The sequence below is a fragment of the Carettochelys insculpta genome, chromosome 2 (genome assembly GCF_033958435.1).
Source record: "Carettochelys insculpta isolate YL-2023 chromosome 2, ASM3395843v1, whole genome shotgun sequence".
Taxonomy (NCBI): Eukaryota; Metazoa; Chordata; order Testudines; family Carettochelyidae; genus Carettochelys; species Carettochelys insculpta.
This window is the reverse complement of record NC_134138.1, coordinates 62,840,775-62,858,005: the sequence shown is the minus strand read 5'-3', so window position 1 is coordinate 62,858,005 and position 17,231 is coordinate 62,840,775. Positions and strand designations below refer to the sequence as shown.

The 17,231-nt window shown below is 44.8% G+C and overlaps 1 protein-coding gene across 1 annotated transcript; it reads right to left on the bottom strand.

Annotated features, from left to right (window-relative positions):
• Positions 1 to 953: 953 nt before the first annotated feature.
• On the bottom strand, positions 954 to 11,505 carry RPL7 (ribosomal protein L7). The gene is made up of 7 exons (XM_074987077.1): positions 11,454 to 11,505; positions 10,225 to 10,327; positions 9,309 to 9,475; positions 8,220 to 8,357; positions 7,458 to 7,567; positions 5,597 to 5,807; positions 954 to 1,007 (listed from the first exon to the last, which is right to left on the bottom strand). Exons 1-6 carry the CDS (start codon positions 11,465 to 11,467, stop codon positions 5,599 to 5,601), a joined length of 741 nt encoding a protein of 246 aa, XP_074843178.1. The 5' UTR covers positions 11,468 to 11,505; the 3' UTR covers positions 954 to 1,007; positions 5,597 to 5,598.
• Positions 11,506 to 17,231: the final 5,726 nt, after the last annotated feature.

The following is a 17,231-nucleotide window of genomic DNA, read 5'->3' as shown; positions in this document are numbered from 1 at the left end:
CTGGAGCAGCCCCAGTCCCTGGTGCAGAAGGAGCAGTGTCCCCATTAACCAGCATTTTACATGGCTACTGACCAGGGGAGTGAGAAAGGCATTTGGAAAAAACGTGATTGAAAATTACTCGTTTGACAGATGTATGTTGCAGCAAGCTAAGGCTGGATTCTGCAGCCCACCTACTGCCTTAATTGGCAAAAACAAGACTTTCAGGCTTGGTCTACACTAGGAAGGTAAGCCGATTGCAGTTACACAATTCTAGCTACTGAAATCAACTTACCTGGCTGTTCTCACTGAGGAAGATCAAGAGGAAAATGATAGCAAGGATTATGGGGGTCAACTGCCAACCCCAAGAGGTCGATTTTCAGCATCGCTACCAGGCAGGTGAAATTGAACCCCGGAAGAGCAACACTTCCCTATTTCTGAATTTTTCCAGTTGTACAGGGTGGGAGGGGCTTAAATAGGAAGTAAGGGTTGAACCTCTCTAATCCAGCAACACCTGTAATCTTGCATGATTTCAGTTAGCTGGACTGCGCTTTATCATGGGTGCGACCAAGTTTCCCGTGGTCCCATAGTCTGTTTACAGCCACCAGTTCTGGCTCACAGTGTTCTGGGAGGTTGTATAGTTGTAATATACCCCTGTACATCTTCTAAGAGCCCAGTAAGCAGTGGAAGTGTTGGTAATGTGTTAGACAATATGACCTCCCATTGTTTAGCAAACCCTCTCATCTGGCACTGATCAGGTCCCAAGGGTGCCAGTCAAGAGAGGCTCAACCTTCATATTTGAAGGTTCCTATGTAGGGAGAGGAAGGATAAGTATGAAGTAAAAAAAGGAGTAAGAATTTTATATTTCTCTGCTACTGAATCTTAATTATGAAGCTTATGAGATCCTATTAAAGCCCACTTCTTGGCAATGTTACTAGACAGAAAAATCCCCAGACAATATGATTTTGAGACTTGCGCACAATTTCTTCTTTTTATTAACAGACCAGAGTAAGAAATCCACTGCTGGTTGCCTGAAAGAGAAGACAAATTAAGATTAACAATGTAGTTTGACATTCATAGTGCTATATGATGAACAGAATTTCTATATTATTATTATTGCTGTGTGATTTTATATTCAAGCAGAGAAAAAAGAATCCTTAGGCACTATTTAATTTGACTTTCACTAGAATCCAAAACAAGTCAAATAGATATTGAGATTGGAGCTAAGGGTCTTCACTGACAATCATCTACCAGCTAACAATTGTAGTTTTAGAACATGTTATGTCTTCTAATATAAGAACAAAAAGGAATGTGACAAAAAGGAAGAAGCAGTTCTATCCTGAATTAAGAGGAATGTTAGTATTTAAGGCACAAATCAAGGAATGCAATCACATCATAGCCCCAACAATGTTGATGCTAAACTTATATAAAAATGCTCTACCGTAATTATATTAATATAAGTTCAGAAGGCCACTAACACCAATCCAATTCCATCTATGCTATTGAGAACCTTGTGTGCACATGGAGGTTTTAGCCAAAAAGACAAGACGCTACGTTTAGCTGCATGAATGGCATAATATTTTGCTGAAACTCAATGGGCAACTACCTCACTGAGGTGTTCACTGACATATTAAGTACTCAGCCGCATTTGGCTTCCCAACACAAACAATGGTCAACTGAGTCAAAGCTGGCAACAGTGTGAAATATTTAGAAAATTTCCTTAACATAGATAAAAGAGCACAGGAGAAATACCCCCATAGGTTCATAAAATTAAAATCAATTTTAAATCTTCAGGCATACAGCCCTCTAGAAATTTGCTTACATGGGCATTAGCATAGAGGAATAATATTTCTTACTAAGGTAGGGAGCTAGTTTTTATCACATTGCAAGCATACAATTCTTTGCCCCCTCAAACTTTTATAATAAATGAGAAAATGGAACGGTCTTTCTAAAGAGTTACACGTTTATATGTATAAACTACTTCAGCAGACAGCAGTAATGTAACAAGGATTTTCTCAAGAAAGGAAAAAAAGCAAGAGAAGGAAAGAAAGTGGAAAGAGTATTCACAAGAAGTGTAGGTCAATATAAATGGCCCATAGGACTTTTGAAAAAAATGCTTCACTGACACCAGCAGCTCAAATATAACATGGAAAGGGCATAAGAATAAGGAAGTGTGATTAAAAGGAAATGAAAGTCACACTGCAGTTTGTATTGACCCATAGAACTAATATCGAATGGACTGAAACTGATCCCACCTAATGACAAGGAATGCTACTGAATTAGAATACCAATCAAAATCAAGACAAGCACCAATTCACTGGACTTGAACCATCTTTTTATGTGAGCAGATGCAGCTTAAACACATCTGGGAAAGAAAGGAAAACATATGGCTTAACTGTCCTCCTCACACAAAGTTCCTGAAAGCACAGACTACAGTGATGGTCCATCATGTTGGCTAAACTTAAAAAGCAAAGACCACTGATGGAAGGAGTGCAGACTGCATACTGACAGAATACAGAGCAACATGTGGTTTTAAGAAAGCTGCTGGGATACAACTGACAAAAAACAGCAATTTATTTGTATTGCCATCTAATTTGCTGATATCAAAGACAGTTTTGCTCAGTTCTGGATGACTGAAGATTTATTTACTGAAATTTTAGAAGTGTGTTTATCACATTTGTTAAATTTCCATGAAAAGAGTTAAAACCACTGTGCTTTTAACTACCCAATCAGAACCAAATAAATTCTACAACAAATGTAGTGTAATCACTAGTCTAGCATAACCAGTAAAAAGATTTTATGCCAAACTCCAAGTCTTACATAGCAGAGCACCCAAAAATTTCAAAGAACTGTCTACTTCCCTCTCCCATTCACCTATTCCTGGGATTTTTAATTGTTTGCTTGGGAAACATCTAACATTTTAAACTGCCTAATTGCCATTCAGCAGGTGAAGTAAGAAGCCAGGTACAGAACATGATCTTATAGCACTTTTGAATCACAGAACTTAAAGCACAAAGCACTTGCTGGTTGTCTAAGTAGGCTAATCTCAGAGCTCATCACAAACTGCCTATACTTCTTTAAGCAAGTAGCTTCAGAGAAAGCAGACCATTCACTCACAGAGAGGAAAACTCTCTCCAGCCCACTCCAAGTGACAAATGGAAAGAGCAAACAAGATTGGAAGTCTGGATCAATAGAAAATGACTGATTATTTGAACTGGTGACACTGAGAAGGTATCTTCACAGACATAAAAAAGCTCAACTTTTAAAAAGCAATGCTTTCTCTCCTGTAAGAACACAGGACAGCCTTTAGGTATTGACAATCTCTAATGAACCAGTAATCTGAACGCTTGCAGTTTTCTAGTGTAGGACAGACAACTCAGTGATGTCGAGCACTTGTTTAATCTCATTTAGGTGCATGTTTTTAAAAAGGGCAACTGCTGCTAATACATCAGCAGCAGATTGTGCTGGCCCCAGTTCCCCTCCCCAAAAAATGTATCCAGGGATATGTACACTGTGGCTATATCTACACTACAGCAAGCTGTTGACAGAAGTTACTGTCAGAAGAGATCTTCCCAGCAAAAATTCTATTGACAGATCACATACACACAAAAAAGTGATCCGCTCCGTTGACAGAGAGCAGCCAGACTGCCTGGTTGCTCTCTTGACAGAACCACCAACCAGTGAACTGGAAGCCCTGCTGATGATAGAGGGCCATCGTCCCCCCCCGCCCCACAGAGCAGCTACAAGGCTTCAACAGAAACTGTTGACAAAGGCATTATTCCTCATCGCGGGGTGGCGGAACACTATCATCAGAAGTGCAGAGTTTTATAAAGTGAATTGTGCAGGTAGACACTCCCCGGGTTTTGTTGACAAAACTCTCTAGCATAGATATAGCCTATAAGTCATGGACAGGTCAAAGCCTGTGAATTTTTTTTTTATTGCCCATGACCTGTCCACGTATCAGTGCATTTTTTAGCTACCATCTTAGATGCCACGGGGGAAAAAAACTTGCACCATCAAGTACTATTCAGAAACCCGGGGGCAACAGCTAACTGATGAAATCCAAGTCAGTTTCAGCCTCCTGATGCTTGTGAAAGCTACAAACAGCAACAGAAGGAACTGGAACTGAAGAATGTACTAGAAGACAAAGAAAAAAGTGAGAGTGTATGTTTAGGAATGTTGAAATAAAGGAACACTTATTTGCACTCCCTATTGTGACATCTTTTCTGAATATTGTGTGTCAAAATAGTAATATAATCATGCCAGGTATTTCAAAGTACTTGTAAGCAGGTCTGTCTAACAACATAGGCAAAAAAGATTCATGAAACATTTTTTGATAAAGATCAAACTGAATCAAAGGAATTAAATCCTGACCTTTGCATCAAAATTCATTTAAATTACAATACAAGAACATACTTCCAGCATGCCTCAAAACCAGTGCAAAGACTTTGGGGTGGGGGAGGAAGGCAGGAGTAACGGAAGAGCAGGGGAATGTACTCTTGGCTGGGAAGGTGCCTGGGAGTGTACCTAGTAAGCTGTTGGATGTGGATGGAAGTATGGAACAGGGACTTTTTTGGGAGGGGGAGGCTAAGGGATTTAGGGGAGGTGGGGAGCCTTCTCCGCAGCGTCCCTGCCTGATACCTAGCCTCTCCCATCCAGTCAGGCACATATGCCCCTCTCTGCAGTCAGCCATCCAACCCCGTGCCTCATGCAGTCCTGGCTCAGTTATCATCTCACTAACTCCTGAGCCCATGCTTCAGTCTGTGCCTTTCACTAGCCTTTCTGAATCCCAGGGTGTGATCCTCCAGACCCTCACTTGCCCCACTGTCCATCCCATACCTGCTTACCTATCACTGCTGTGAGGTACACAAACTTTTGCCTCTTCACCTCAGCTGGCTAGCTGCCCTCACTTCTGGTGTTATAGCAATCCTTAATGGTAATTTGCAAAGGAAAAAAACTGTGGGGAACATAAATTCTGTGGGTGTGCACTTTTAAATGCAGAGTGGTGGTGGGTGGGGGGGGGAATATCCCCATGTTAGGGACAGAAGCTGGGATCAGTTAACCGAGTAACCAACAGAAATTTTGGTGGTTACCCAGTTACCAGATTACTTGCTCTTTAACATCCCTAGTTACAAGAGAGAACCCTTATGGCCACATGAAATTCACTGATGGATAGAAGCAAGAGCAAAGAGCTTTCTGGGAATAACTACTACTTTTGATCCCTTAATGCCAATCAGGGCAGTCAAGATTTCTATTACAAATCCAAGAATGGTTAAATATGTAAATTATTTGTTCAGCAAATTAGCAGTAACTTGTTGGTGAAAATACATAGGAGCTAGCTCCAAGCAATTTCTACACAATGGTGTTTTTGAGGAGCTTTGAGAAGATTTTAACATTAAAAACAAGTTAATGATCATATATCGGACTACCTAGTTTAATAAGACTTCACACTACAACCGTCTGATCTAAACAAATAATTTATATCAAATACATACCCCCAATATCAGGCAACTTTGTTTTCCAAATCCACAACCATGTCCTTTACTGCACAGTTAATGTAAAATTAAGGAGGTGCTAATTTTAAGGTACATTTTACTTGTGACATTTGTAAGTGTCTTACCATTAGTTCATTCTCCTTATGAGTCTGTTAATCTGATCTTCCCTGTTACCAGCATCACCACCTTCCACAAAGTGGATAGTTTTCTTCTTCATTCCACCCCGAGGAGAAGACAACTTGAAAGGCCATAGAAAGTTGTTCACCACTTTGAAGTTCTTGCCAACGGTGTAGATCTCATGGACTATATCCTCCATGCAGATGATGCCATATTTCTCTAAGGACCAAGAAAAAAATAATTATACAGCACTATCAGACTAAAGCCCACAGCATTTCTTACAAAATGGTATCCATAATTAATAATCTGTCTCATGTTCAGTAGTGACCATGCCTGCCATCTCAAGGAGTTTGCCTGAGATCAAGTCAAAGTCCACAAATCAGCATGCTCTCTTAAAATTTCAGAACATTAAAGCAGAGCACACTGAGGGGGAGGTTTAAAAGTGCTTTGGATGACAGGATTATAATTCATAATGATCTGGAGAAATTGGAAATACAGGACGAAATTCTGTACGGACAAATCAGCAGCACACATAAAAAATGAGAAATGACTGACTAAGAAGGGGTGCTGAAGAAAGGAATCTGGGGGTCATAGTGAACCACAAGGTAAATAGAAAGCAATAGTGTGACACTTGGGGGGGGGGAGGGGAGCAGCAAACATCATTCTGGGATGTATTAACAGGAATGTTGTAAGCAAGGCACCAGAAATAATTCTGCTCTACTCTGCAGTGTAAAGGCCTCAACTACTGTGTCCAGTTCTAGGCACCACAGTTCGGAAAAAAAGAGTGGACAAACTGGAGAAGGCGCAGAGAAGAGCAGCAAAAAAATGATTAAAGATCTAGAAAACATTATCTATGAGGGAGTTAAAAGAAAAGACAGAAAAGCAGTAATGATAGAGAAAAGAAAACCATGATAATCTAACAGAACTTTAATAAATATTATTTCAAAGTGGCCTTTTCAGAAAAACGTTATTAAGGTAAACTAAAACTAATTACCCTCAATGGAAATTCACCTTTTATTAAATCTCACGCTAAGTGGGTTGCAAGGATTTAATGACCAATGCATCAAAACAGCATTTCTATAACACATCTAGATTAAAGATTTTCCAAGAGCATATGGTAACACAATGCAGCAACTGAGTATTTCAGATTGTGAAAACCCACTTCTTAGAGATGTAAAGAATGGACTTCCAGATCTCAAATAATTCATTTTGCATTATTTCTAGAAGTATGTTATGCAACAGCAACAGTAAATTATAAAAACAAAATGTGTACTGCTGTTTTTAGTGACCCAAGTGAATAATGGAAAATCAAACAAAACAATTTGAATTGTGGATGGACAAACTATTTTGCCTTTAATTCAAGATGAATGGGGAGGGTAAAGTTTCACCGATATTCAGCAACATGGAATATGGAAATGTTAAATGAATATCCCAAAATCTTAAAAATATGAAAAAATAATTACTGTGTATTTATTTAGAAAATGAATTTCAAAACAACTGCTGTTGTTTCAGTATTTCCACTGTTAATAGTAATATTTATTCACTGATATTTTCACTCTTTAAAGGTGCCTGCTAGACCTATCAGTTTTCCATTACAAAGCAAGGCAAATCAGAGATACAATCTTCATAGTTTAAAAACTGTAATCAAGTTATCAAAGCTCAACTTTAATGTGCCACATTCTTTAAAATTTTATTTCTAAAAGGAAAAGCTAGTAAGTTCAATCCTGCCTTGTATCAAGTTGCTAACATTGAAATTTATCACATGAAACCCCATTTTTAATGACAAAGGTACTGTTCAGAATTTAAACTCATTTTTATTTAAATCAGACACACACCAAAGTCACTGCTAAAAAATTAAATTGTGTTTACCAAGACACCGCTGAATCAGAGAATTGTCAGTCAGAGCGACGCGCTGTTTGTTGATCTTGCCATAACCCCGCTTGTAGATCAGTTCATGCACAGATTTCAGATTGGGGTAACTGAAATATGAAAGTGAGGTAGAAGTGGAATTCTCATTCAACAATGCCAAAAAAGGAAGTTTTATATTGAATATTCATCCCTAGTATGACGACACCATGCACACCAAGTGCAAAAAAGCAGTGGCAACACAATGCAAGCACTTTATGTTCCGCCAAAGGGAATTTATGATAAATCAGACCAGGTCTCTTGTTCACTTTTGCTTCTACTTATTTGAGTGGTGGCCAATATATCCTTTACAGTAAACCACCGAGATACACGTATGTCTTGGGTTAATGCGATGGCTGCCCCTGACAGGAGCAGAGAAACTGCTGTTAGGGGCGGCACCTTACTCTTGGTTGCCGCCCCTGAAAGGAGCAGTCTCCCACTCCCTGGGAGTGGCGGGGAGCTGGGAACCAGGCAGCAACCTGGCTCCCCTCCGCTGGCAGGACCCAGGAAACTGGCCAGTACATCGCTGGTTTGTTTCCTAGTTCCCACCAGCAGAGGGGCGCCAGGAACACGCAAGGGTAACCCCCACAAGTTACCTGAAAATTCAACTTACATGGTGTTGCCAAGAACACAACCTCCCTATAAGTTGGTGGTCTACTGTATTTTACTTTTCAAATTCACCTGATGCTCAACTTTACTAAAAGTTTAATTGAAATTTTCACTTACCCCCATGCAATATAGGGTTCAACGATCCGCAGCATGTTAATTGAAGCCTTGTTGAGTTTTACAAATGCGCCATTGAAAATCTGGCGTAGGCGAAGAAGTTGCAATACCTTACGGACCTTCGGGCTAACACCATTGATACTGCAAAATGCAGAAAAGATATGGCTGTTTGCCTCTGATTCAGTAACACAGCTGTGAATTTACCAAAGATTCACAGCAACAACTGTAGCAAATACTTTATCATCTCTATTGTTATTTTACCATCTGCATTAGAGATTTTCATTTGAAGCAGATCCACGTTTAATCTGGAGTCTCTCTTCAACAAGCTAACAAGGGCGCAGTATGAGCTACTCTTAAGCAAAAGCGAAGCAGAAAGGTGATATTCTTTATTTAGAATCCAGTGCACCAACCAGAAGAAAAATAGGGATGTATAGTTCTCCATCCAATGAGAACCAGGCACACCTTTCTCTACACAGCCTCTCCCTCCCACTAGCATGTCTTTAAACAAGCTGTTCTAAAACAGGAGGGAAGAAAGATTTCTATGGCACTTCATTAACAATGATGTAGACAGTGCTTGGCCCTGCCATGAGAGCAGAGAACTGTTGAGGTCCCTTCCACTTCTAGGATTCTATGATCTACACAGACTGATTCACATTATCCAGTTTATGTGACAAAAAGTAACAAATACTAATTTTGCAGTGTTACAGGTGTATAAGAAAAGAGCAAGCATGAGAATAATGTGAACTGATGGAGAAAAACAATATTTTATCATCACTGCACTGCAAAATTAAATGTAAATGAAAGTAATTCACCCTCCGAGCATAGCTGCTACTATGCCTCTTTACTGACAATGCCAAGACATGGGGCTTCATTCCAATACATGGGTAGGTCTGTGGGTAGGAACTAGACCAACTGTATGAGACCTCTGCTAGTATTATAAATCCACAGCTACCCTGACTTAGTGGAAGGCTTTTATTACAAAATTACGTGAACTTTTAAATACTCTACAGTGCTGCTCTACCATATACTGGAAGGCAAAACTTCCCACACACAATGAGCTTTAACCGTAGTCCAAAATGTTAAATATCTTACCCTCTGATCCTGATCACAAAGGCCAATTTTGGTTCAGCAGGTACATAGTAATTGCCAGCTTTGCGTGCCATTCGAGCCATACGAATCTCACGTCTATACATTTGCCTGTACTCCTTATGATAGGCCTGAGCTCTTGCATAGATGAGTTTCCTTTGTGCTTTGCGAAGCTGAAATTAAAGATAACATGCCACTGAAAAGTATACTATGTTTCTAATCAAGTTAGCCTAAAAATAACTCCATTTATTTTGTTAATCTTTAAGGTGCTACACGACCCCTTGACTGTTTTGTTAGAATACAGACTAACACAGCTACCTGTTACTTATCGTTATCAGCAATCAATAAGCTTTAAAAACGTACATAATAGTTACTAACACCATCCTAACATATGAAAGCTGAAAGGAAAGCTGAAGATGATTTCAAGTACTGTAGCATCTCCTAACATTCAACAAGATTTATTGCAAAACAGGCATAATGGAAATGAGCAAACTAGTTTATCCCACCCATTACTTACAGTAATACCAATGACATTTTGGACTAAGTTTCTAAAGGCCTTTAATAAATATGACACAGTGCAGTAATGTGTTCTTTCTTAGTTAACAGGTTATCTTCCTGCTATACAAAAATTAACATTAAACTCTGAACTTCAAATTATAATACTGCCACTAAAAATTCTCTTCCAAAATTACTGTTCTTTCAGAAGGGTATTGTGTTTTTAATCACTTACAGTACTCTGACTATTTGGTCTCTGTTTTGATCAATATCCCATTAATGAATTGGTAAAATACCCTGCAAAATTGCAGCGATTAACAAAACTGCCATCTACATATCAGATATAAACTCTACAAATTCTTTCTCCACCATGATACACTAGAATTGCCTTTTAATTAAACTATTCAAAATATATTAAAATATTTACCTTCTTTTGAATCAGTAGCCTCTTCAGTCGCTTGGCCTTTATATCTGCAAAAGCCTTTCGCTTTTTTAAAAGGCTTTCTGGAACTGATGGCACCTTCTTTCCTCTGAATTATAAAAAGAACCAGAGATCTGAGGAACTTTTCATAGACTTGATGTACATAATTAAATAGCTACATCTCACCACAAGGTAAATGCCTTTTTATTACTGCTTCTAAGCATTGATAAGACAATTGGTTACCTGACTACTCACAAATTAAAATCATCGAGCAATCTGAGAGACTATCATCCAAGACTTTACTTCTAGATGTCATTTGGGAATCTTACCATTTTTGCTCCTTTCAGTCCATTTAAAATGAATCACTCTGGCTTAAAATTTAGGCACATTCTTCCAAAAATAGATCTTAAACCCAACGCTGAATACAAATCAATCAAGGGACACTCCAAGAACTACTGACAAATGGCTTTAATGGTGACTATAGTGATACCTGCTATAGCCTAAGTACCAATTAAATCTGATACTTTATTATGAGGGAAGTTCAAGGTTGTTATCACTAAGGCTTGTAACTCTATTTTGTTGAGCTTTGTGGGAGTTTATCTGAAAATAAATAACAAATAACTTAGAATATTATTAATAGTATGAGAACAGCAACATAGAAGCTTGCAATGCATCCTTTAGAGCTAAACTGAGCCCCTGGATACATGGACACAACTCCCACTTGGGTCCAGGCAGCTAAAAGCTGCATCAAACCCTAAATAATTCTTCGTACACCGCATTAACAGTATAAGAAACCAGATGACCGACAACAGTGTTCAGGAGATCCCGCCTATGAGAGGAGGCCTGGGGAGACTGTACACGCTGTTGTCCCCATTCACGATAGTTCCTGTACCAGGGCATCTCCCTCCGATAGCCCCCGTCCCGCTCCCAGACCCTTCCTCTTCAAGCAAAGCGGCCTAAGCATTCAGGCCGCCACAACCCTCGGACCCCGCCGCGCCCAGAAACCTCTCCATCAAGTTCTGCCTGCACCAGGCGACAGGACCCAAGCCGCTTGCTGGCCCAGGCCGCCCCGGCCACACACAGCTCTGGGCCGCCGGGAGTGCCTGAGTTGGGTCAATGCGGGCGGCAGCGGGGGAGCAGAGTCCCGGTGGTCGGGCTCGGACAGCCGGCCGGGGAATACAAACAGCCACATTACGGATGGGAGTGGATTTCTCCGGAAAAACAGCGGCACTTACTCTACGCTCGCCATGATCCCCACCGGAAAAGAAAGAGCGCGCGCATGCGCATCCCCTACATAAAAACTCGGGTCCGGGAAAGAGCCAAGGCCCAAAGCCCTTGGATTTAGCTGTCTAGCACGGTGCCGGACTACAATGTAGGAGTAGAGAGGTGACTGTGCGAGTGCCTGGACCATAGGTAGCCTAGTCAGGTGACCAGGTTGAAGGGAATTTGATGAAGCGGGTCTTTGCCCAGGGAAGCTTATGCGCCAAAATATCTGTTAGTCTACAAGGCGTCACAGAACGTCTTGTTTTTGAAGCTACAGACTAAGTCGGCTGCCTCTCTGATACAGGTGGAAGGGAGCGAGAGCTGCAGGGGAGTGTAGGAGCAGAAAGCAAAGGGCTCACAAACCTCACGCGCTAAGCGTTGTCAGACCCGAAGGAAAGAGCCTGTAAACGTGTCCTTCCCTGACAAACTCAGCAAAGCCCTTCCACCTGTCAGTGAGGCTTGGCTATGGCTTCTGTGTGCTGAACCAGGCACACTCTGCAGCGCTCATGGGGTTTCCGCCCAGAGGCGTAATTAAAAGTGTAATCGCCAGTGTTGTGGTCTCAAATAGTTCATTTCTGTCATGTGCGTGATTTGCTTCAGCTCCAAGATATCCCGTGGGGTTGAAGTCTGAGCCTGAGTGGTAATGCTGGCTTCAGTGGGACCAGAGGTGTTATTTGTGAAGGTCTGATACTATGTTCCGTACATGACACAAATATCAACATTCTGTAAGCTGTGGGAGAGGTTAAAATCTCAAAAAGTTGATGCAGAAAGAAACTTGCTTATTAATGTCATAATCTAATAGTATTTCATTTATTTGTGGCCATAACTAGTTTTAATCTTGCATGGTATTCATTGGATAATCCTATTCATTTTGTTTTGCTCTCCTACCTAATGGTGAGAAAAAAGGACTGAAAATTGGGCAAAACTCTAGTCTTGCCAACATTTATGCATAAATTTAATTTCATTATGTGAATTTCATGGACTCAAATGTAACTTTAGCTCTTCGTCACATTGGGTACCCAGTTTCTTTAGGTTCAGTTTCTACCTCTGCAGCCAGCTTGAGTCATTCTACAATATGAAAAATCATTTAAGGTGCTGCTTCAATGGCATTGCAGCCACTTGACTAAAATAACTGTGTTTTTTACAGACAGCCACTCACTGTGTTTTAGGGCATCAGTCCAGATATGCTTGCATATGGATCAAACTTTATTCCAGTTTTCTCACTGACTTTAGTGGAACTGCTTATGGAGTAGAGTTACACATATGCAGAGCAGTCCTATTGAAAACAGTGGAACTATACATGTGCTGAGGTTCAGGGCCAGATTAACTCATCTGGCTAAAAATGGGAGGTTAAGTGTGCAGGATGGGGCTGCAGATTGAGGCAGAAGGTTGGGTGCAGGAGGGGATGAGGGCTCTGACTGGGGATGCAGGACATGGCTGTAGACAGGGGTCAAGAGTTTGGAGAGCTGGAACAGGCTCAGGACAAGCAGTTGGGTTGAGTGCAGAGTCTGGGAGGGAGTTAGGGTTCAGGAGGGGCCTCAGGGTTCGGGTGCAGGGATCTAGAAGGGAGCTAGGGATATAGGGTCCAGGAGGGGGCTCCGGGCAGGAGCAGGGCATTGAAGTGCAGAATGAGGGAGGGAGTTAGGGTATAGGAAAGGATTCAGGATTGGGGCAAGTGGTTGGGATGCAGGGTGCTTATCTGGAGCAGCTCCCATGAAGTTGTGGTGGTGGGGGGCAGGACTAGTAGGTCCGTACTTTTTTACACTCACCTGCAGGCACCACTGTGCTCCTCAGCCATGAGCTTCCATCGGCCATGATTCTTAGCCAGTGGGAATTCCAGGGGGGTTGCCACCAGCCCAGGGCAGCCCAGGAACAGAATTTCCAAGCACTTGTGGTAATGCAACTTTAGTCAGCAGTATGGACAAAAGAACAGAAGTGCACTGAGCTGCCCTCTGATGCCTGCCAGCCTGGAAAGGCTGGCCAGGAACACAGGGGCTTTAGTGGCTGCAGCCTAGCAGGGCCATAAGGCTAAGAGGGCCACACTAAGCTTGGGGCCCTGGGCTGCAGCCCCGGAAACCCCTTTCTTATTCCAGCCCTTGTGTATGGTTTAAGCAGTTTGTCCCAGAAAAATTAATAGTGTTACTAACATTTAAAAACAACAAGAAGTCCTGTGGCATCTGATAGACTAACAGATATTTTGGAGCATGAGCTTTCATGGGCAAACACCTGCTTCATCAGAGGCATGAGATGAAGCGGGTCTTTGCTCACAAAAGCTTATGCTTCAAAATCTGTTAGTCTATAAAGTGCCACGGGACTTTTTGCTGTTTTTGAAGATACAGACTAACTCTGTTACCCCTCTGATACATGAATTAGCTAGTGTGTGACCCCCACTCTAAACCCATCCCCTCCCTTTGCCCCAGAGCCAGGCACCCCCAATTGTACATTCCGGCGACTCACCAGTGGAGTCACTGGTGGAGCTGGGGATGAAGACGTCGGAGGCTGCGCTGGGCCACAGCCACCTGGGAAGCATCGGTCTGAAGAAGTCATGTGGCTCCCAGCTAGAGCTGCAGGAGCTGTGCCGGGGAAACCTCAGTGACAGGGGCCACCTCCTCTGCTGCAGCCACGTCATTGCTCCACAAGTGGTGGGTTGCATGCCCTACGAGTGGCTCTCCTCAGCCACTCTTCTGTGCAACTGCGCCTGGGGCGGGGGCTGGTGCACAGCTGGGCAGCGCGTGGGTGCCCAGCACAGGCTTCTAGCAAGTGAAGGGCTGAGGCTGCGCTGTGTCCACTGCCTGCCCCAGCCCCTCTCCCCTCACCCCACCAGGACAAACTATGTGGTCCCATGACCCCCAAGCAGCCTCACCAGTGGGGTCCTGGAGGAAGCAGCGGTAGGGGGCATGGACTTGGGCGGCAGGAACTGGGCCCCCTCAGCCCTGAGCCCGAGGTGAGTGCCTCACTTGCCTCATTCTTGTTACAGCCCTGCAGGTCCAGACAAAGAATGATCCTAAAAGTCCCCAATGGCAAAACAGGCAAAGGATAGCAAAGGTAATGCCACAGTGGCTGTGAAGGTGGATGAAGGCTGCAGCAGACAGGAGATGTCCAATTGTCATGGATCCCATGCCATTGATCCTGGACCTTCTATCCATCAAGGATTGTGTGGTGGCTGCAGTGCAACAGTACCCCCACGTTAAAGGTGTTTTCCTTTGCATACTACTTTCCTAAACTTAAGCCCTACAGTGACTGGTGAATGGCGACAGGAGCAGGGTTGTGTCATCTGGAAGCTTTTTGGTCATGCAGGGGGCAGTTGTATGTATCAATCATTCTGTTTTGAGGACTGAGGTGGTAGAATGGTCCGTCTGCTGCATCCACGACTGAATCTGCTGTGCTCACACACCCCCAGGGGAGGGGACTAGAGAAGGTGCCCTAAACATAGTCCACCTCAACCCCGCTGACTGGACAACCACAGTCAGTGGGTTCACCTCTATGCGATCGAAACTGAAAGGTCAACTTTGGAACATGGAACACTCGAATTCTAATGGACAACCCAGACAATGGGTGCCCTGAAAGACGCATGGCAATTGTCACCTGTGAGCTGTGCTGATTTGATATCAGTGTAGCTGTCCTGGCTGAAACGCATAGACCAGAAGAATGACAGCTAAGAGAAGACGGCAGAAGGTACACCTTTTTCAGGAAAAGAACCCCAAAGGAAGCAAAACAAATGCATGGAGTAGGATTTGCCATCAAGAATGAACTGACAAAGACCCTACCTGAAGTCCCTCTTGGCATCAGTGAGCGTCTCATGACTCTCCACTTGAAGCTTGCCAAAAACCAATAGGCAACTGTCATCAATGCTTATGTTAGCATTCCAGTGGTAAAACAAATGGCAATACAGTAGTCCCCCGAGGTATGTGAGAGTCACGTTCCACGCAGCCCTCACGTACCTTGAATTTTGTGTAAGTAGGGGATACCTTGGGGGGAATGGGAGGGGGCAGGGGGTTAAGCCTGGGGTGGGTTAGGGCTGCATGGGGGTGGGAGGGGGCAGTTGAGCCAGGGCGTGCAGGGGGTTGGACCCGGGCAGCAGGGGGTTGTGGGGGTTTAGCCCAGCCAGGGGGTTGCAGCTGGGGTCACAGGGGCGGTGGGTAGGGAGGTTGGAGCTGGAGCCCAGCATGTGTGCATGCCGGGGGTTGGGAGCCCCAGGCGCAGGTTGAAGCTGGAGCCCTGCATGCTGGGGGGCTGTGAGCTGGAGTCGAGAGAGTTGAGTGGGGGTTGAATGGGGTGAACTGGGGTGGGGGGTTTAACAGGGGATGGGGGGGTCAGCCAGGCGGAGGGGGAAGTGAAGGGGGGTGAACGGGGGCGGGTGTGGGTTGAGTTGGCTGGGGGTTAGAACCCCTGTGTACGCCGGCAGCAGCTGGCAGTTGGGCCACGGAGCACAGAGTTGAGCCAGGCAGGGGAAGGGTTGAACAGGGGGTGCACCGCGGCAGGGTGCTTGAGCGGGCGGGGGGGTTGGAGCCCCATGCATGCTGAGCTGGGGCTGCATGGGTGTTGGGGGGGGTTGGGTCTGGGTTCACAGGAGTTGGAGGGGAGCCCCAAGTGTGCGGCTGTAGTTCCCTACAAGGGGAGGTGAGCTGGGGCACGTGTGTGTGTGTGCGGGGGTGAGCTAAAGCCACAGGGAGGAGCTGGGAGTGTTGAGCCGGCAGGGGTTTAACGCAGGTGGACTGGCGTGGCTGTCAAGTGGCACTGCTCTGGGAAGGCAGGGCCAAGGGGCTCTTAGCCTGCCTAGCTGCCCGCTGCTGTGGGCAGCTAGGCAGGCAGAGAGCCCAGCAGCTTCCCGTCGTGGGAAACTCGTGTTCAAGCTGGGGATTATGGTACAGATGTGTACTAGTGCAGCACCTCACCCACGGGAATCCTATAAAAACTACAGTTTTAATAAGAGGAGAATTAAAACACATTCACAAGGAAATGTTTCATTACACTGTTATATTAGAATAACTACTGTCCTGCAGAGCGATTTCCACAGATACTGAACGTTCCTCTCTGGTGCACGCGGATTCGTACGACAGCTTCCACATCAGTGATCATCACCCTCAAACACCGGGCTAGCCCGAGGAGCAACTTAGCCGCCGCTGACTACAAGTCCCAGCATCCCAAGTCCCACCGGGGCCGCGGCTCCCGGACGTAATGGAAGGCTCTAGGCCGCAGTGCATGCTGGGACATGCAGTTCCTGAAAGCCGACGGCCTCCGGGTAGCGCAATGCACTCTGGGAACTGTAGGCTGAGGGGATTCGCTTTGCAGGCTGGGACGTGTAGTCCCGTCCGCTGCCCCGAGCTGGGGAGGGCCCTGAAGACTCTTGTTTGTAACCCAGCGGCGAGGTCCGCCTCGGGGCGAGAGGCGCCCGGTGTCTCCTGACGGCAGGCGGGCCCGAAAGTGCCGCTGGGCAGCAGGGAGCGCGGGCCGGGGCTGTGCGAGGACTGGCAGTGGGTGGCTGGGGCTTGGGCACCTGTCGCTGTGCTCGGAGCCGGCTGTGCGTGGCGGGCCGCGGCGGAGGGCGGTCATGGGGCGGGACTGGGGCCGCGGGCGGTGTGAGTGAGGTTGGGAAGGCCGGGCTGGGGGCTGGCGATGAGGAAGGGGTGGGGCGGGGGAGGCGGAAATGGGCTGGGGGAAGATGTGGGAATGCGAAGTGGGCTGGGCTGGGGGCGGGCCTGGGAATGGGGTGGGGGAGGGGACCCGTTGCCGCGCCGTGGGTGGGTGGC

Bases quoted from the DNA above. Each gene is read 5' to 3' on its own strand.
- RPL7 (XM_074987077.1), bottom strand. The intron at 9,476-10,224 runs GTAAATATTTTA...CTTTAATTTCAG, and splicing joins GGCTACTGATTCAAAAGAAG to CTTCGCAAAGCACAAAGGAA. The intron at 5,808-7,457 runs GTAAACACAATT...CTTGGTCCTTAG, and splicing joins TCTGATTCAGCGGTGTCTTG to AGAAATATGGCATCATCTGC.